Consider the following 21,141-nt stretch of genomic DNA (forward strand, 5'->3'; position numbering starts at 1 on the left):
GTTCCCCCGCCTCGGCGGCGGCAGGAGGGGCCGCGGCGCGGCCCGCCCCGCCGTGCCGGTGGCGGGCGGCGCTGCAGAGGGCGGAGCGGGCGGCAGGGGCGGGCCGGCCGGCGCCCGGCGCGGGCTGGCTCCCGGCGGGCGGCGCTGCTGCGTTGCTCTGGGAGGCGCCGTGGGGCCGGGCGCGGAGCTGCGGGCTCGGGGGTGTGAGCGGCCGGGCAGGGCGCCCCCAGGATGCTGCGGTTCCTGCGCAGGACCTTTGGCCGGCGGTCGATGCAGCGCTACGGGCGAGGAGCCGGGCGCGGAGCCGGGCGAGGTGGGCTCGGCGGCGAGGGGGACGAGCGGGACGGGGGGCTGCGAGGAGCTGCTGCCGCCACCGCCGTCGTCGGCTCGGGAGGTTTCCCCTCCTCGCCGCACCCCGGAGGGGTCGTGCACAGCGCCGGAGCCCCCGTCCACATCCCGGCGGCCGGCGGCAGTAAGCCGGTGCTGCAGTGCCGCGTCCTCCTCCTGGACGGGACCGAAGTCAACGTGGAGCTGCCGGTGAGTAACGTGCGCTCGCCTCCCCTGCCTGCAACACGGCGCTTGCATCTCCCCTCCTCCGCATCGTGTGTGTGTGTCCCCCCCCCTTCCTGGTGACAGGCACCTGCGGGTGCCCCCCCCGGCCGCACAACATGCGCCGTTCTCCGGGCAAGCCTCGCTACTTTCTTCCTCCCCTCCGCGGGCGTCCTCGCCGCCGTCCCCGCCTGCATGCACCTGCTGCCAGGTGCGCGCCGTGCCTCCCCGCCATGACCGCCGCTCCGCTCGCCCCCTTCCTGCCGCCTGGAGCCGTCTGCGTCCCTCCTCCGTTTCCGCGGAGGGAGCGGGAAGGTGGGCAACCGCTCTCCTCCCACCCCGCAGCCAAAATAAAAAAAAAAAAAAAACACCAGCCCCCTGCAGCGGTGCCCCCAGCGGCGCCTCTCCCAGCAGGGGCCGCCGTCCCTGTGTGTTTCCCCGGCTGGGGGGGGCGGGGGGGGCGGCTGCCCATAGACCCCGCCCGACGGCACCGCCGGCGTCGGGCGGGAGGGGGAACCGGAGCCCCCGCGGGGAACGGTGCCTTTGGCCTCGCTGCCCTCCGGCTTGCAGCCGGCGGGGGCGACCCCCGACCCCGCAGCACCTGTGGCGCCGGCGGGGAGAGCGGGGCGAGGCCGGCCGTGAGGCGAGGCCGCGCTGCGGCCGCCCCGGCGGGAGTCTGCGAGGGCGACGCCTCTTCACCTCTTGTTTTTCTGGCGCCCCCACTTAACCCCTCAGCCGGCGGTGCTCTCAGCCTGCGGGCTGCCTGAGGCGCTGCCCCCTTCCCAGGCAAGCGCCCGCCCCGTGCGGGGAGGGACGCCCGGGTGCGGGGGCCGCGGTCGCAGGTGACGGGCCGCTGGCCGTGAGGGGCGGCCGGGCCGCCAGCGCCTCAGGCGGCGGGGCCGGGGCCGGGCGGGTGCGCGGCCGGAGCTAGCGCTGAACTTTTCGCCCTGCTGCCGGTGTGCCGGAGGAACGAGGAAGGGACGGTGCCGGCCTGCGGAGCCGTGTGTCTGTTTGTTGGTGCGTGTGTTCGCCCGCTTCGTGAAGTTGGGCCGCGTTTGTGGGGGTTTCCCAGAGCTCGTTGTGTGCCCTTGTATCTCCCTTAAAGGAAGCTGCACAGTGTATAGTACTAATTTACAGAATTCGGGGTTTGCCAAACGTTCATTCCCTGCAGCTGCTAAATACTCCACACCTGTCCTTTTTTGCTGACCTTTTCCTTCCTGCTTGAACACAAAGTTTCCCCTGAAATAGGATGAAGTTTATCATATTTGAAAAACGTTTAATCTTCTTTCTGTTTTAGCCCAAATAATTGCCAGCCATTAAGCTTGGTCTACAAAAACAGGTGGGGGAACTTACTAATAATGAGTGTAACAGCCTGATAAATTGCACACTACTTTATTCTCCAGTAGTATAAAAGTGTTTTTTTCAGAGCACCTTTTGAATCTTGTTAGATACCTTTCATTTTAATAATCATCTATGTATATTGGCATCACTTGACTAAAACGTGGAATTTGGCAACCCTGTGGTTTCTACTTAAAAGAAACTGAAGAGATGGAGTGAGACTCTTACAAGTGAATATAGAAGTATGTGAATGGAGCCACCTAGAGATACTTGCTGCAGAATTATCAGGCCTCACTTGCCTTACAGACTAGATCACGCATTTCAGGTTATTGGAAATGCTAATGTATTTCCTCCCCTCACATCTCCTTCACAACTTGCTGCCATCCTTTTCACATCTCAGCACAAATCTTTTCTAAAGAAGCCTTGATGAATGTTATCAGCATGCTAAGGATTTACTTACAGAGGTCTATGTAGATAAGCTCAGTAAATATTTTGCTTGGGGTTATACTCCCTCTGATGTATCAAGAGTTCAGCTTTTGCTGTAGAGCCTGTTTAAGACAGTCTGTGGTTTTGAAACACCAGAAAATGATGTAATGGCATTCTTCTTAGTCCTTGAGTATGGACAGTATATGGAAGTGTCTGCTTGGTCCAGTGAAGCAGCTGTGCAGCACTCTTGCTTGAATTTGACCTCCAAGGGAAGCCTAGACTGATGTTGTTTTCAGAATGTGAGCTGCACGCGTGGTGGTTCTAGTTCGCTTGTCCAAAGACAGGGTAAGAATCTGTTTTGTTTTTTTTTTTTCACTGAAATCCCTGGACTGGTGGAGGACTCTGAAGCATGTAATAGCTGTCAATGTTTTGAGGATTAAAAACTGTTCTGTTGAATTACATATCTGTTCCTCATGCCTTTCCCCTTTCTTTCACGGAAAGTAACACCCACACTGAGAGTTAGAAAAACTGAAAGAGGCGTTGCACCATTTATAGAAGTTGATCAGTGAAGTTTCTCTGAGCTTTGCAGCTCTAGATTTTATGGGATTAGAGCCTGAAACAATGTGCTTTAATACTCAGATGCTGTGGGTCAGGACTGGTTAAGCTGAATTAATTGAGTAGCATCTTTTCAACTAAAAAAAAATAGTAGTGTGTTGTGGTTTCTCTCCATTTCAGCTCAAATTTGATGGAAAGGGAGGGAGGGAGGGCTTCATCAGCAGTGAGCGGCTTATCCATGAAGTCAAGTATGTAGGTAATTGCAGAGGACTTCCCTGTGCTGCTGATTGTGTTCACAGGCACCTATTTCAGGAGATACTGGCGTCTGTAAAATGTGCTCTTTTTACTACCTGCTACCATTATACCCCAGCTGTCTTTCTAACTTGGCATTAGGACATGATACTCTTGCAACTACAACTTTTTAGGCTACTAAGATATCACTTGGAAGTATTTGAAAGGTTTATTCGATTTTAAAGACTACAGGGCCTATGTGTTTGTGTGGAGGAATGACAGAAAAGACACAACTGCGGAAAAATGTTAGCTATATGTGTAGAAAAAAAGTTTCTGGGTTTTTTGTAATGTTAAAGCTGAAACCCTGAAACTCTTGTCCAGGTTAAACGTATCGGGTTCTGCCACAGTGTTTTTTCCCCTGTGTGGGGGGTGATGGCGCTGTTGGAAAAGTACATCCTACATCAGCGGGTTGATAACTATCTTTAGGGTTAACGTTATCATTTAGGTGATAGTATCTGTATTAGAAATTGCACGTCTGGTCAGCTCTTGTCTGCTAATGGTGATTACAGAATTAGGTTGCCGAGTGCAAGATTTAGAGGTCTACCCTGATCTCGGAGTCTTTCCTCAGTTGGTTCTTCTCTAGGCTGTATAGTAATACTTTGACTAGAGTTACCTTTCTTCTTTATCTGCATTTCCACGCCCGCTTCCTTCTGGGGCATTTGCGCTTTATTGTTTTTACTGCATGTCCTCTGCCCTTGGACTACCCCATCTGCTAGCCTGCCCTCCGACGGGGCTGCGTGCTCTTTCACTTGCAGGCGTTCTCCGGCTCTCCTGAACTTGCTTCCTACCCAGCTGTCCCCGTACAAATGTCAACATGAAATTACTCTGAGCACTGTAGATACCCCTGGATAATGGTTTCTGTACTCAGCTTCTCACATGAAATTTCAAGGACTGCTTGATGGTGCTTGCTTTTTCATTCACTCCGAAGGCAAGGATCGTGCACTTTGAAAGTATTCTTTCTAAATAGCATAATGCACTGGATGGCTTTTTAAACCCAGGAACTCCTCAGGGCCCTGTGTTGAATGTGAGAGGCTATTAAGGTTGGATCTGTTATAGAGGAGTGAGTGCCAGCTGACCAGCTCTGTTGCTGTGGGGTGATTTCCCAGGGGAAGGGGAGCATAAATGGTGTCATTACTTCCTCTTGACCTGACACCACATGTCTGCACATCTGAAATCTAGTTACAAGAATTGATGCAAGGGGAAAAATACTTACATTAGAATCCATCCCTTCCTTGCCTTCCCACAGGTATCGATGTGTTTCTTTTTACCGCTGAGAGCCTGTGTAGTATCTTTTGTGTTGCATCTTCACTTGCGTTGGAGGCTGTTGCTTGTTTAGATTTTGTAACTCAGCTGTAGGTAGATGGAGGGCCACTTGCTGTCAAAACAATCTTGCCTCTGTTTTTCTGGAGGAATCATGACTTTCACGAACAGAAAACTGGTTACGGATGATGCTGTGTTCTTACATAGAGAATGCAGGGAAAGAGCATTGACATTTACGCAGCAGTGATGATCCTGCTAGTTAATACGTAAATGGAACTGTCTATAGATGGCTCTCGGATGAGGCCAAAAAGCCAAATTTTTGTTGACTTTGTAAGACATGGTTGCTGGCATTTCTAAAAACCAAGCCTCTGGTTTTTAATTCAGTGCATCTTATGAAAGCTTAAAGGGAAGATATGAAAGGTGGCTATTCAGTGGGACTGTCTAGGGTAGCAGGAATTAATGTCCTTTTTCTTAATGCCACTGAAAACAGTATTCTGTGGTAATTTGGGGGAGGGCAGGAGGGGAATGAACACACGTAGGGGGTTCTTGGGTTTGTGTAGTCTTAAGTTGGATAAAAAAAGAGGGAACAAATGGTAAGCTTACTCTGCTATGGAAATCCTCATCCTGCAGAGCAGATATAGGATACCTTACATTTTCTGTGACATGAAGCCACAGCAGTCAACATGTTGTCTGTCATAAATACTCCTTTCTAAAAATCTCCTTGGTCTGATGAATTTCTGTGCTGCTATGAACGTCATTACGAAGACCTGTGTGATGTATTAGAAAGTAGGTGATGTTTAATGATTAAATTAATGAACAAGTCCGATATAACTCTTCAAATCTATGCATTGTTTTTAGATGGATAGCTTTTGTATTATTTCTTTGCCTTCCTTTTGGTGTATCTGTTTTAATAATTGTTTCGGCTGCTATGGAAACACTGCAGGATAGGGATAGTAAATGTTCTTCAATACCCTTTTTTAATCTCTGATCTTCTATGTGTTGTATCCTTTTCTTGTTGGAGTAACACGTAACAAAACATAACAAAATTTGCTGTCTGGCCTCTGTGCTTACATCGAATGTAAATGTTAACTCTTGAGTAGTCATCTCTATCTTATAATTATTGGTTAGTGTATTTGACTTGAGAAAGTTATAAATATCAGGAGAGAAGTACAGCTAATTTTTTCTTTCTTTTACATCGCACATTATTTTCTAATGATGCTTCAGGAATATTAACTCTGGAGAAATGTGCTAATATGCATGTAGACACTTAGATTCAAGTCATTCTCTGGAGTCTCCTTTACCCCCCCACCCCCCCAAACAGATACATTGCATCAGATGGGGAACAGGATTTTTAATTAATTCTTTAAAGCTTTTATCACTTATGAAATTGATAATATGCCATCTTTATGCAAAAGTTACCTTTCAACAACATAAAATTAGAGTGCTTGCTGGAAAATGTTAAAAGCATATTTGCAGCACTGGAAAGGCCTCTCATGTTTGTGAACTCCTGTGGGCGCCAGCACCTGTAATCCCCTTTGTAAACTCATCAAGCTCCCTTTTTAGAAGGGGTTGGGTGTTTTGCTTCTGCAGCTCATGTTGAAATGCCTTTTCATTACCCTACAGCTCTGATCGAGTAACTGTAGCTAGAACCCGATGTGTTGTCCTCTGGTAGTAGCTTTTAATGATGTTTTCCGTGTACTTTTTTGCCTTGCTGTGTATACTGAAGGTGTGTGGAAAAACATTCATAGTAGAATCATGTAGGGAATCAGGGACATACGCAGCCCCAGATAAATAGGAATGAGATGGGGTGTGCACACGTGACTGCAGCTGTGCTTCAGAAGTGCACAGTGCTAAGTTCTTGAGAGAGGAGAGGGAATTCTAGGCCCTTGATGTGCTCACCAAACGTCCACGATAAATCTACAGCAGAGAAAAGGTACTTCAGCAGTACATAGTAAAAGAGGGAGACAACGAACAGTGTTTTGTTTTGGCACATGTTAGGTAAATTCTGCTTGTGAGTTCCATTGGGTATTTATGGAAACTAATGCCATTTTTCAATGCAATACAGTTAGACAGGATAACAGGACTGCTGCTGCAAAGAGTTGACAACCAGTCAAAGACAAAAGTATGAGCGCCTGGTGCTAATTCTCTGATGGAGAGCTTATGTGTTTGAAGATATGGGGAGAAGATAAGGTGGTTGTATGCATTCTTTCGGAAGCCTTTTTACAATGGACTAGAACACAGCTATGCTTAGGAAAGTAACCACCTGAAATGTCAGTGTGGCATTTTTGCTTGTTAGCACAAAAATGCATTTCAGTCGCAGGTTTTGGCACCCAGCTTACCTACGGGATCATGAACACTGGAGAAGCTCTGAAGACCACCATGGATTTGACTGGAGATGGTCAATAAGAAAGAAACTTTCAGAACAGTTAGAAAATATGTGGGTTTTTTTGTAAACGGTGTGCATCTAATATGTTCAGGGTTGGTTTTTTTTTCCAGTGGTTGTGTTCTAGACTAGATTGCTGGGTAGTGAACCTGTAGCTTTAGGTTCTTAGTAGTGGTCCTGAAGAGGAAAAAGCATGTCTGGGCGTGCAAAGTTCCTACGAGGCAGGAAATGGGAGCAAAGAGACTTTGTGAGTGCAGCCCCTATAGAAGAGCAAGCAGAGGACTAGTTTTGTTTGAGTTGCAGAAGGTAGTACATGAGGAAACAGGCTGAAATGTTGAAGAAACTAGAAATGATATATAAAGCATGGAATGTATTGTCTCTCCAATTCTTTTCTGAAGCAGAGAGGGAACAGATATCTCTACTTCTGCTTCTCTGTGCATGCTTTTCTTCCTCATGTGCTTCTTTGTGCTACTTGTAGTGCCTCTGTAAATTTTCCTGTAACTTATCTGAGAGGCCGTCTTCCTTTAGTGTCTCTCCTTCTCTGAGCATAGGTCCATTTTCTAATTTAGGGCTTCTTTTTTTAAATTCCCAGCCATTTCCACCCACCCTTCTCCTTTGCAGTCTCCTCCCTGAGCAATTCTCTGTACTTTTTTTCTGTGTGGATGTCACCTGTATTACTAGCATGATACCTACTGAATTTTCTTTTTCATAAGAGCAGATTTCTTTTAGTTTTGTGGGGTTTTTCTAACCCCACTCTGCTTTCCCAATCTGTAAAAGCAGTTTTCTTTGCATCCCAGGAGCAGCTATACAGGCTGTGAAACAGTTCACCATGGAGGATCTCTTCTGGGAGGCACTTTAAAGAGCACTAGAGGTCTGCTTCCTTCTGTTTCGGACCTCGAGCATAGTTCTCTGTCCCGTTCCCTCCTGCCAGTTTAGATAATTTCTGTGATTCTCTGCAGTTGTCAGAAATTTGAAATGTTCCTCAGTCGTCCCATTCCTCCCCCGTGAAAACGCAATTTCTCAGCTGTAGCTAGGGGTCTGTGGCTGGCTCACCACCTCCTTCAACCAGCTTGACTAGCTAAGTGCCCTGCCTGTCAGGGCACAAATGGTGCAGGTGACCCCTTGTCCTGAACATTCCCAGCTCTAGAGCAGACATTAGAGGAACATTGGTAGCAACTGGTGAAATAGTTAGTTCAAAGGTTATAAACCTCCTCACTTTAAAAATGCTGATTTCGTATGAGGCAACAAAAGTGGACCTGAAAACTCAAACGGTGTGGGAAGGAAGTTGAGAGAAGGGAGAACATACATGTCATTAAATTTGTAGACCCTTTGCAAAGTAAAGTATAAGTACAAATTATTTCTTACCTTTTTTGCTAGAAAGATGAAGTCAACAGCTATTAACTGTACGTACATTGTTGCTGGATTAGTATATTAAATTACTTGAGAAACACATGGGGTTTTTTTAGTATTAGTTTTCCAGTGCAGACTATGGTAAATGTTCTTTTATTCTTTCTACATTAGAAATAAAAGGGTTGGAGGGTAATGAAGTGTTTAGAGTGACCATCTGCTCTTCATTTGACTTGCTATTCCCATTTATTTCTATGCATCAATTTAAATATGTCCTGGACCATTAGCTATATTGTGATGAGACTATTTTGTAATACTTGTTGAAGTTCCAGATTCAGACTCCATCTATGAATCGTGAAAAATATTAAGAGTTAATTTATATTGGCTGTTTTGATCTGTACAGATTCAGATTATTTCCCTTCCTTGTTGTTACGGAACCACAGATAGTTTATCCAAACAAATACCAAATGTTGTCTTGTTTGTTTTTTTTTCTTAGTATACTGACAAACACATTGAATTGAGATGTATTCAAATAATGAAATACAGTAACACATGGTACAGTTTATATGATAGAGACTGGAAATCCTAATGGAGGATCCAATTTAATTTTTGTGAAATACAACAAATAACTCTACACAAATACGTGCAGAGTGTAGGTCCATTCTTTTGAAGAACTTGGACTCATATGACCATTCCAGTATCAAATATACAGTTAGAAAGGCACTGTGCTATAACTTAGGGATTGCGACCTGTAATTAAGTTATTGTAGACTGCAACGTTATTTCAAAGGATAACTTATCCAAGGATGACTTCTCTTGTGGCTGTTGGAAAATAACGTTTTTCACAATACTTATTTGTGGTACTAGTAGTTGATTGTGTGTGTTACTTTTGTTGGTGTGATTGAGATATATAGATATATATATTAAAAAAAAATGTAGACTTGAGAGGAATTTTGTAGCTTAACAGTCTTTGCTGGGAAAACACCTATTTCTTTTTTTACTTAAATTGAGACCGAACAAGGAAATCACTTCCCATTTTTAAGTTAAAAGTTTCTTACTGTGTGTATTTCATTATATAAGGTCTTGTAGGTTATGTATTAGAAGATAAGCAATTTCAGTTGGCTGTGTTAAGCTTTAACATTATCCCAGCCTGTGAAAAAAAAAATTATTTTAATATTGATGGATAAAATAAACATGCTAACTGCATCACATATTTTTTTGTTGGAGTTAAGACCGAACAAAATTACTTAATGTCCAAATGTTACCTGCTTTGACTGTGCAAGTGAATGTTTTCCACATTGTCTGAGAAAAGGAGCAGTTCTATTAAGTTTCTCCTCGTTCTCCCTTGTTCCTATCCAGAATTGGTCGAGGCTGTTTTCTGTCATTTAAATAAATCTTTCATACCTTGATAGTGGTTCCTGGAGCTGTGATATGATATGATTTTAAATTGAGAGCTTGCATTTATGTAAAAAGACCAAATGCAAGAACCTACATCTTTATAAGTAGATCTGAAAACACCAGTGCTCTGTACAATCATTGTGTTGCAACAAAGATCACTATTCAGTAGAGATGCAAATCCTCAGTATGCAGGTTTTATATTCAGGCTACTTACTGAGTAGAAATTCTTCCCGAATAATGAACCTTCCATGAGTGCTTTGCTTTGAGAGATGATGAATGATGAGTCTGTTATCTCTTTGAATTAAGCAAATAAGTGAAGACTGCTGGTATTCTTCAGAATAGGTTGTGTCACTGGGATAGTCAGCACTCTGCAAGTGTGAAGTCCAGTGGGCAGTATCCACTTACCTTCTCTCGTGTTGTGATCTTTGGATGCTAATGTGTATCTCTGTGAATTCAGGCGTCCTGCTGTACCTCTGAGGAGGGAAGAACTCGTTTAATAGAGCAGCAATGTAACTTGTTTGTTGTGTAAAAGACTTCACTTCTTTTCGTCCCTCTTCCTGCTATTTCATGTATTGGGCTTGATTGAGGGTTTTTTCCTTTTCTTTCCCTGCTGTTGAGCAATGAAGAGAGGGCAGCAGGATGTTTTCTTATTTGTTACCGACATCCCCTTTCTCTGAGGAGGAGTGTTCCCAGCCCTGCTCCATGTCCGCTCCTGAGCCCATGGGTCTCGTCATCCAAGGCCGTGTGCTGAGCTGCAGCTCGGAACACCTGCCTGCAGGGTGGCTCTGCATGTGCCCAGGGTCTGCCTGGCACAGCTAATTCTGCGCACGGCTCTCAGCAGCGCGTCGACTTCCAGTTAATTAGACGTTAATTTTGATGAGCTTTCTTTTTAACAGGGGGACCTGCTTACTAAGACGTCAGAGATCGCTGATTCCTTCTACAGAGGCTGGTGAAGCCATTAAATATTGACTGTGGCACTTTTCTCCTTTAAGCTGATTGCTTAAGCAATCTGCCTGTATGTCTGCTCTGTCTGCCTTCACTCCCCCCCTGTCATACAACTGTGTTTCACAGTTGGCTTTTCTCTGTTGCATGAACTGTTGCAAAACATGTAAAATAGGGGCTCAGACTCTTGTTTTTAGCTGCGAAAATGGGTGAGCCTTTGGGGCATCAAAGCATTTGCCCCAGTACTCAAATTGGTTTGTTGCAAACAGTAGGCACTTGGAGGGGAAATTTTTTTTTAATTGATGGATTTTTGGTAGTTCATGAAAGGTGCTTACTATATTTTAAGAGTCAATGTATGAGAGGAATAATCTGCACAACAAATATTTTTACAGTATTCTTAAGTTTAGAATTGGAAACAAGCTGAGGTTACTCACCGCCTTCACTTCTTTTTCCTCTTGAAGGAGGAGCTATCCCCTCTTTGGTTGGTATTGCTTTTTTCCTGTATAGCATGTTGATGCACGATTTGCATTATAAATTTGTCCTATGGTAAAACCTTCCTAATGCATTGTTTCTGGCTTTAAAGATGTTTACAAATGATGGGGAAAATGAGGAAAAAGTTTGAGCATTTGTCTGTATATTAGCAAAAAATAGACTGAAGTTGATGACTATGTTTCTCAGAGGGGAGTGGAAAGAGAAAAATTCAGCGCCGTGAAACAAAAACAAGTGGTTTTGGGGGCTGCTGTTGAGATTTGCCTGCAGATATTCTCATTTTACAGTTCGTGTGCTTGGATTTTGATGTATTTTCACATTAAATACAGCATGTTTTGGTTTGTAATTTGATCATAAAATGTATTATTTTTAAAAAGTTCAACTGTTTTGGCAAAAATTTTGCTTTAAGAATATGATTGTGGCCAGGAAAAGGGACCTTGATTTCTTCCCCCCACATGTTATGGTTATTAGATACTGAATTAAGTATTTCTTCTAGAAGAATTTCATCTTACCTTGATAGAGAGAAACGGATCATTTGATAACATTTCCAGCATAATCATAATCTGAAAAATGTCAGACAAAGCAAAAAGATGTAGTCTTTCATAAATAGAAAATATTATTAATCAGAAGTTTGTTTCGGAAAGCAGATTTTTCCCTATTACAGTTGTCAGTTTCTGAGCATTTGTGTAATGCCGGGAGTTGGAGCACTTTCCCAGCTGTTTCAGTAAGCTGAGTGCTGGAAGCTTTCTAGGAGGAGAAAATAGTCTGAAGAACCTCCGTGGCTTCACTGTGACTTGCAAAGCTGAAGTGCAAGTGCTGTCTTGAAGAGTAGCCCTCAAAATGAACTTTGTTTCTTTTGCTTTCAGGATTTCCAAGGCATCTTACTGTTTACTGAAATCAAAAGTTATTTCTTAATGTAAGGCAGATGGAGCTTTTAAGTAACACCAAAATCTTCAGCAAGGTGTTTGGGAAAGCTGTTCTTTGCAAGCTACGGGGCAAATGACTGGTTAAGTTGCAAGGAAGACAGGGCAATATTAAAAGAGTATCAATTCCTCTTCATTGCATATGCACTAGCCTCATTAACACGATAAGGCTGTCAAGGCTGGGGCAGCACTAAATGACTTGTGGGAGCTACCAAATACAGATCCTGTGAAGAGTCCCAAGCCTGGGGAGCTCTCCCTACAGAGAGCAGCTCTCTGAACAGTGCCGCCTGCTTTCCTGCAGGAGTTTTGGGTCAGACTCCAAGTCCCAGTATGTATTTAGGAAGTAGGGTTTTCTCCCACTTCTCCTTTTGTGAGTCTTAGAAAACTGCAAACTTCTTGTGCTAGTTTGTAAAATGGTGCAATAATCTGTCTGCGTTGCAGAGCTGATACAGGTGAGATGGGGATGAAGTTCTTTTGTTTCTGGGGTCTGGTACCTAAAGTGAAAGCACTTGTCGGAAACCCTGTGCAATCCAACAGCAGTTTGTGGTGCTGAAAAAATGTCCCTGAGGGCAAAATATTGATTCAGTGCAGTTCCATAAGGACAAGATGTGACCACTTTGCTTCCAAAACTGCTGCCTGCTTTGCTTGACAAGTATGTTCTGTGAAATTCCAGTCTCGGCTAACCTCTCTCTGCCTCTGCGCAGGTGGTAGTGGAAGCTCTTTGAGAGATGGACGAACCAAGGAGTGGGAAACTGGGTGCAGGGCTTATGAGGAAGTGTATGCTTGAGTATACTTCTGTTTCTGTCCTATATGTGGACAGAACCTGCCATGCTAATAAACTTGGAGTGGTTTTATCCCTGAAGGATAGGTTATAAATGCAGAACAGGCACCGTATTAGTGCTGGGAGGCAAGCATGCAGCTTTGGTTTCAGAGCTAAATGAATTTATGGTATTATTCAAAGCAACTTTTGTGTCTCAAAAGCCCTTGTGAGGCTGCTGGTTCCTGGTGGCAGTGAGGAACGGAATTGGTGTTTGAGGTAGCTAGGATTTGTGACGCACGTTTTCTTTTTGTACTTTGGTACTTGAACAGAGAGAGAGGGAGACAGTCTTCTTATGGCCTGCCTAAATGGATACAAACTTACACATCCTAACAGGACTTCTTGTTTTTACAAGCAATTATTTTTCAAAGGAAATAGTTAGAATGAAGGGCTTGCAAAAAATCACTAATAAGATTTCCAGTTTCATTGCCGCTCCCAGTACAGCTACCATATTGGCTAACTAAGAAAATGGCTTTGGGTAAGTGGCTAGCGGAGGTTCCAGCTGCCTCTGTTCCCAATAGTTCCTCCTATTAACATCTTTTGTTAAGGCTGTTACGGTGATGTTAAATGGAAGTCAACTGACTGTTCTCCATAGCTACCATTTGGACTATCACTCTTTAAATTATATTGGAGAGTTAGTCATCTGGATGGCTTATAGGTGAATAGGTTCTGAACTGTAGATTTGTTTCAGGTCAGAAAGGATCACTGTGAACACTTAATCTGTTCTCCTTACATGATCAGTCTCTAGAACTTCTTCCAAGAATGTGTTTTAAGCCTGTCACTTTTTAGCATCAGCTCTCCCCTTGGATCTCATTAGTTTGTCTGCCTTTAAGAGTCTTTAAGGAGAAGCAGTTAATTATTCAGGTTGTACGTGGACTCTTCAGAATAATAGCAGGTCTTTTATTGTATCTGATGTTTTTATAATTCTTGTTATCCTATCCTGGTACCGGAGCAGGTATATGACAAAAAGTCCTGGGACTATGGGGAGAAGTATTATCCACAGGAAGGTATGTGAAATTCACATGCAAGCCACCTCTTAGTCTTGTCTTTGATTGTCTAAATAGATAAAACCAAAATTTATTTCCAGATGCTTTTCAGACTCAAAGTTATTCTTTGTAGTTTTTTTTCTGACTTTGTGCACAATGTGCAGATATTTGAGCTGGGAATGTTGAGCACTTTGAGCAATGTTGTTGTAAGCGCTTGCTGAATGTTGTATGAAATGGCATTGCTCCTTACTTAATTTTCACTACTTATGCATTCATGGCTCATGTTTACTTGGCTGTAGCATTACACTGAGAGCTCATGGTCAGTTGTTTTTCTGTTCTTACACCAGAGTTCTTGTGGTGCTGCTGAAATCCAGAGCGCTATCTTTGACCTAGTGAGTGTGAGCAAAACTTTTGTTCCTCTGTGCGTGACCTGTGATTTCACTGAATTCAGCTATAGTGTGTTGATGCAGTTCTGCATCCCCAGGAGATGCAAATCAGCATGTACAACCAACAAGATCCATCATTTCCTGCTACCATGCCAGTTTTGTGAAGTTCAGCAGGAGTGATTTTTAGTTCCCTTCTAGGGAAGACTGTTCGGTGAGTGATTGTGAGCAGAACCCTTCAGGATTGCACTGACAGTGCTGCTGGCTGGCTGCTTTCCTCCTTTCCCTTCCTGATTAATTTTTTTTTTTTTTTTTTTAAATCTGCCTCTCATGGACTGGGCACATCTATTTTAGGAATGCTTCTGCTTACTTTTGTTGGACCGTCTTACAGGCTGTATTTTGAGAGTACAGGTGTTTCGTGGTTAGTACGAGTTCAAAGAGTTCTTGGCTGCTCATTCCCATCCTGGTGCTGCAGGCAGATACCTGCCCTTTCAGCTATTTGTGGGGCTGTGCTGAAAGCCAGGTCAGGGATCAGATCCAGGATGTTTCACTGTAAAAAATGCTTTTGCAGCATTGAATGTCAGAAATTTGTTAAAGGTATGGCATAAGTAAGGGGCCAAGGAGTAGGGGAAGATCTGACAGAGGGCACGGGAGGTCTTTAAGGCAGAAGTGCTGTAAAACCCCTGTGTTGTTGAGTTGTGCTTTAAGGGTATAAATAATCACTTTAGGAATGGTTTGATTCATGTACCTAGTGCTCTCATAGCTTGATCATGTGAGTCCTCCTCGCCTGTCCCAGTAAAGTCAGGCAGATTAGTGTGAAGTGGGGAAGAAACACTTAGTGGCTGCAGCAGTGTGGTTCAGTGGCAGAAATCGTGGCAAGTAGCTCAAACTAGGTCTGCAAGAGCTCATCTGTGCCGAAGTTATATGTCTTGCAGAAACATTCTAAGGTTCCTTTTTGCCACAATCAAATGAAAGTGTAGTCATGTGAAGGAAGAAGTTAGACTTGTTTTATGAGACTTAATTTTCTTGAAATCATGATGAGTGGTATAAATTATGCTGCTGTTATTTAATGTATTGCTCACTGGACCCAGCTGTCTCTAGTTTATCTAACAGGGAGCCAGAATTGACAAGAATAACAAAGCTGATACTGAAATTAGAAAGATTCTAGGAATTTTAGAGAAGGTCACCTTTATTTCTAGGTTCTACCTGTGGAGCTTCAAATAGAACCAGGGCTGAAAAGATCTTATGGTTGTTACTTGGTGTGGACATCCTGTGATGGAGTACTTCTCTGACACTCCTTATCCCTTTGGGGCTGGCTGCAAGTGAGGTGAAAGATGACTTCTGTTGAGGGGAAATGGTTTTGCATTGAGCAGAGCCTGGATTCCCAACCTGTCAGGGATCCATAAAATTCAAGTGGTCTGAGTTTAATTGTAAATCTTTACTTGTAAATATTCCAGAAATGAGTCTTGCTGCTAATAAAAATTCAGTAATTCTTTATTGTGAGCAAAATGGAAAGATAAGAAATTTGATTTAACATTTCTAATGCCGCAATTATTTTTAGTTTATTCTCTCACTTGGAAGCTGAACTGTGGATGAGTTTGACTTCATGTTGTATTTTCCAAATTAGCCATACAAGGTTAATGATTAAATTATCACATTTATGGAAGAAAACTTTGTTTAGGAACATGATCTAAACCAACACTTTTTAAGAAGCAGGTGGAAGATTATTTATGTCTTGAAAGCACAAATGGACAGTTGTGAATCATGTTGAAAAAGTTCCAGTAGAAAATATGCTTTTAGCTCCAAATCCACGTTACATTAGAAAGACAGGTTTCAACTAGAATGACAACTATTTTAAACATTTGAATAAACATGTCTTTTATTTTTGAGGGAAAGACCAGGGAAACAAAGTTTTTCTTCAAAAGTTTCTTCCTTATGACAAACTGATTGTGTTCTTCTGATGGCTTGTGGAATAAATCCAGTTTTCAAAATGCTTGAGAAAACAGAGTTCCCAGGCCATCTGGTGCTTCTTTGTGTGCATCCATGTACGGTCAGGGATGTTGTGTGGCAACTGCAGGGTGAGGGAGGTCAGCTTGAGTTTCTGGTCTCGGAAGCTGAAGAGTGAGTGCATGCTGACCAGCGAGCTGAGAGTGCTGGTTTTAGTGTTCATGGGTGAAGGTTTCCAATTTAAGATTTGATTAATTTTTGTATTATTTATTTATTTCAAGCCACAGGCATTTGCTGTTCCTCTTGTGATGCTCCCAAAGCATCCTTGGAGGTGTTATGCTGTCTGGGTACTAAGGCAACAATGTCTGTAATCCCCATCTGGACAGAAAGACTTTGATAAACTGCTGCCGAAAGATTAATGGAGATTGCCTAAGACGTTACTGTCTTCAGCTGTCTTGCTCTGTGACTAACCCCGCAGAAGGATGGGTGTGCGCCTGTATCTTAGCCTGCCTGTTGAGTAACCAGATATGAGTCTAAACCCTGAGATAGCGTACTGCAGCGACTGAGATAAAAGTATATGTTTTGTGTTGCAGAGGAAATGGTGCTCTCTAGCAGAGTCCTTAGAGCATGCACCTAGTAGAGGGTACTGATCTACTCCACAGCTGCAGGAAGATTGCCGGTTTGGGCCTCCATCTTAATAGGGAAGTTTGCTCTTCTAGCATGCTTCACCAGCAGGGTCGCCAAATCCTTTGCTCTCGTGTTACCATGAGCTCGCCGTTGTAGTTGAGCAGCTCTATGCCTGTGGTGTGACAGATGTCATGGGAGTTGAGCACAGTTGTGGTTCTCTGAGGAGCTGGGAGCAGCGGTTGCTTGCTGTGTCAGGCTTCTTGATAGGATTCTGGACTTCTCTTTCTGCACCCACTATTCCTCCGTAGAGATTTTTGCCTGGAAAACCTCGAGAAATTGGATTGATAAACTACAGAAACGTAACACGTAGTCTGTAGATGCAAAGCCTCTTGACTATGTGAGATTGAGGAAGTTAGTTTAGCTGTAGTGCCGTTTTATCTGGACTTTGTTCTAGAAGCAGAATTTCACCTTACCTTCAGTCAACTTCCAGTATTTGTGTATTGCAGTGTTACAGTACAAAGTTCCTTTTGCTTTGACGTTCTTTGTTGGATTGAGGTGACTGTCTTTTGATAACCTTGTAGGGTGGAAAAGATGAGCTTTCCTTGCGCAACACCCAATAAGCCTAAATTAAAAACTTAACAGCTTTTTACATGAAGCTGGCTGTGAAGAACTTAGTTAAGAACAATGCTAAAGCATAGACAAAGCTGATAATTTACTAAAATGCAATTCTTGGTGTGCTACAATTAATCTAGACAGAGTATAGTTATGTATTAGTGACTCGTTGCACACTTATAATCGCAGAGAAACAAACATTTATCATGAACTTTTCAAATTGGTGGATAAAACTTGGTTTGCTATTCCACCAGCCCAAATCCTTTAGGTTAACAGGGTGGAGGGGTAGGGTTGGGGAGGCAATTCCAAATTAATGAAGTTAAGCCCTTTAATTGCTTAGAGACTTTTGTTAAACATTTCTGCTGATTCCGAGAATGGGAGGAAACAAAGTCCTCATCTGAATTTATATGAGTTTATGGCTTGTCTGACACCCAAATTACTAGTTCATTCTGTCAGTGTAAAATAAATCAAAATAGGCAGTTTAAATGCAATACTCGTATCTTGTGCATCATCTAAAATGCTTTGATATGCTTTATTTACCAGTCTCAGTGAAGTAGGTGTGTGCTTGTAAATTGGCAGGCTTCTGTCAAATTGGTTTTACTGCAACTGTTAGGTGCAGAGTTGGAGTTCAGATAAACTGATAGCATGAGGGCTGTCTGCAGTTGGGATAGAGGGGTTAAATCAGTCCACTGTGCTATTTGTGTGTTTAGAACTTTGTTTATATGTGTGTGTGTATGTATATAAGCTTGTACATGGTTTGTAATAACTATGTGTTTAAGGGTAGGGAACTGACATAGCTCAACTGAATCTTCTTTTTGCTCAAGCTCCCGTTGGCCCTAAGGGTTGTTAAAACCCTGTAGCTAAGTTCCTTCCTTTTGTCTAGAAAGAAGAGGAAAGCTTTTTATACTTACTGCTGACACTGCTTTTAAGCTTCTGCATTTAAATATGAAACTCTGCTGCCGTTAGTTGGGTGTGCTAGGTGCCAAGTGTAAAAGTTTTATAGTGCTTCCTGCACTGGGTAACTAGCTACAGAGTACAATACGGTAAACTTAGTGTTGCTTCCAATGTTTTAGTTTACCATCTTTACATGCTTCTTCAAGGACAGCCTTGGTCTGAAAAGTGCCATTCTTTGGTGCTGTGGAGTTGAATGTTGTTAATTGAATCTTATGTTAAGGAATCTGAGGAAAGGAAGAACAACCGCTTCTTTTCCTTTTTTCTCTTCCTGCTCTCCTTCTGTTTCTAAGGTGGTCATCCTTCAAATTCAACCTGATACCTTGTTCAAACTAGACCTTTTCCTTTTTTTATAGACTTTTAGTATAAATTTGTCACAGAAAGTTATGATAAAGATTTCAGCTATCATCTGAGTCTTAAATGTGCTATCAGCATGGCATATGTAAGCTGAATTGTTAATGGCTTTGTATGTGGGTAACAGATAAAACAGAACTTGAAGAATATGCTCAAAAGAAGGAATTCTAATCATGACCTTTCTCAAAGATTCCGTTTACGTAGAGCTGCTTTTCAGGCTGGTCCACTATTTTTTAGGTTTTTTTTTTTTCTCATTGGTAAGGATGCGGGAGGGGTATCACCACTTTTTATTGTTCTTAGTGTCATTTCTACTTCATTCTTTTTCTGTGTGTTCCTGAGCAGTATTTAAGACACAGCTGTTCCAATTTTTTGATATGTAAACCTCTAAGAATCTGCCAAGTGATCACTGCAGCTTTCTCCAAATTTCATGCTGCTGACACAGGAGATAGCTATTTTACTGCGATAATCCTTTCCCATCAGATTCAGCTGCGTTGGCCAATATATTCAAGACTGTCCATTAATGTGACTGGTGCTGTAACGGGATTTTTGTCTTAGTATGCCTCTAACAGAGCTAACCTGTCTTCCCCAGTGATTGTCCTTCTCACATCAGTTCTGTGTGCTTTGCGATTCATTTGAATTTGAAATACTCTCTGTTCTGGTGTGCCGAGCTCACGGCATACTGTTTTCCAGCATAGTGGGCAAAATGTGTACTTGCATAAGTACTGTAGGGAATGAGTCAGTCAAATCGTGGTTACCTTCTCCCGTCTCCAGAAGGGTACTCTTTTCTCTTGGTGTTTTCTGTTGAACTTCATCTTTTGTTAGAGAAGTTTCAAGGCTAGAACTTGGGTGTTTCATGATATGACGCCTGGTTTTGATACTTGATGACAGTGTGTTGAAGTGTTTACCGCCCATGTCTTAACTTTATCTGGGATCTTTTCCTGAGGAATCTGGCTCCTTCAAAAACTAAACTTGTGGAGGAAATTTAATTTCTGTGGAAGGCATACCTTATGACTATCATCTGTAGAGCGTCTTTAAAGAACAAAGGCAGGAGAATGATGCTGTCAACCTCAGACTGCTAATGTAATTTCAGACAATGCTTTGAGCAAAGTAGGTATATCGTATTTGTTTTGATTAGCTGAGGAGAAATGTTGTAAACTGGCTTCTGTGGAGACTTGACAAATAAAGTATTACTCAGTCAAGTAGTGGAGACCTTTCTGATGCTCTGGAGTTCAGTGCTGTGGTGTGCAGAGTTGGTTTAGCTTGGGGGAAAAGATTTTGCAAGTTGTTCTGCTTAGGCCTTCTGGTGAATAAGACCATGTCTTGAAGCTCAGTAAAAAAATAACAGTCAAAAGGTGGGTTAAACTGGTTTTTATAACCTTAGTGATACTTGGATTTAGTTAAATGGAATGTTAAGCATTAACACATGAAAAGATTAAAGGCAAAATACCGAAGTTAGAAACTGAACAGCTTATAGCAATCCATTCGAAGTGCATTTTTCTAAACAAAGGTGAACTCTTATATTTTTGTGTTAAAGGCGGAGATTGCATCAACCCTACTGCAAGCCTGCGTGATTTATCATAATTTGTTTATAATAGTAAGAAAGAATGTTACAAACCGTGCAACTCGGCATAGTCATTCTTCTCTTTGACACATTGAATTTGCATGCTCACCCAGCAGTCTTGACAGAAAAATAACGTCTTCAATTTGCTGCACGCTTTTAGGAAAAAAAATCAACCTGAAATTGTCAAGTGTGGGGTTTTTTTCCCCACCCTTAAGAATTGGAAAGTGTTTGCTAACTTGCATAGAAATAGGTACAAATGCGAGATGATGTGAGTTGGGAAAGGTTTTTTTTAAATACATAAATGCTTGGTAAATTTGAATAAAATCTACTGCATTCTTCAGTGATCTTATGCTCACAGAATGCAGTAACTTGGTGTTTTTACCCTAATAATGCTAAAGTGCACCTGTTACTCAAAACTTCATTATGTATGCTTTGTGACTCTAATGATCTCTGTTTTGAGTTACCATGACTCACTTGGGGATGGACTGTGATGACAAACCAAACTCATGACACTTAGCAATTTTTGTTTTTCACGTTCTCTTCCTGAAGCTATTGTGCTGTTCACCTGAATTTTTAATGACTGTTTCCTGACTTTCTATCGTAATTGTATGTTGGTGCATTCTGTACTTCCTTTGGGCAAAGGAAACTCCAAGTACAGCTCTGAGACCTAAAGATTACAGAGTGATAAAAACTTACCTCTAAATCAGTAGATAAATAAACTGGCACCAGTACTTAGCACGGTGTTGGGAAAACTGTCCTTGATGTAAAAGCAAACCTGAACTTGGGAAGATGCACGATGAACTTATTTAGAAAAAGAAAAAAAAAAACCCAAACTTGTTGCCTTTGTTTTTCCAGTGTAGAGGATGTACTTGTTTGGTTTGAGGGGAGAAGTGGAAAAAGAAGGAAAAGGTTTATGGTCAAAGCCAGACTTGTGTTCGTGAAAGAAAAAGATTCTTTGATAAGGGGAAACCTGATTGCAGTCATTAGGATAATCCTATGGTCA

The 21,141-nt window shown here is 42.7% G+C and overlaps 1 protein-coding gene across 1 annotated transcript in view; it reads left to right on the forward strand.

Moving 5' to 3' along the window:
- Nucleotides 1-231: 231 nt before the first annotated feature.
- The window catches only part of EPB41L4B (erythrocyte membrane protein band 4.1 like 4B), a 174,995-nt gene continuing 154,085 nt past the window's right edge, over nucleotides 232-21,141 (forward strand). The window contains 1 exon segment of the mRNA XM_086469142.1: nucleotides 232-537. Within this exon segment, the coding sequence (XP_086325268.1) occupies nucleotides 232-537 (306 nt within the window).

This window comes from Leptosomus discolor, chromosome 8, assembly GCF_034619465.1.
Source record: "Leptosomus discolor isolate bLepDis1 chromosome 8, bLepDis1.hap2, whole genome shotgun sequence".
Classification (NCBI taxonomy): domain Eukaryota; kingdom Metazoa; phylum Chordata; class Aves; order Leptosomiformes; family Leptosomidae; genus Leptosomus; species Leptosomus discolor.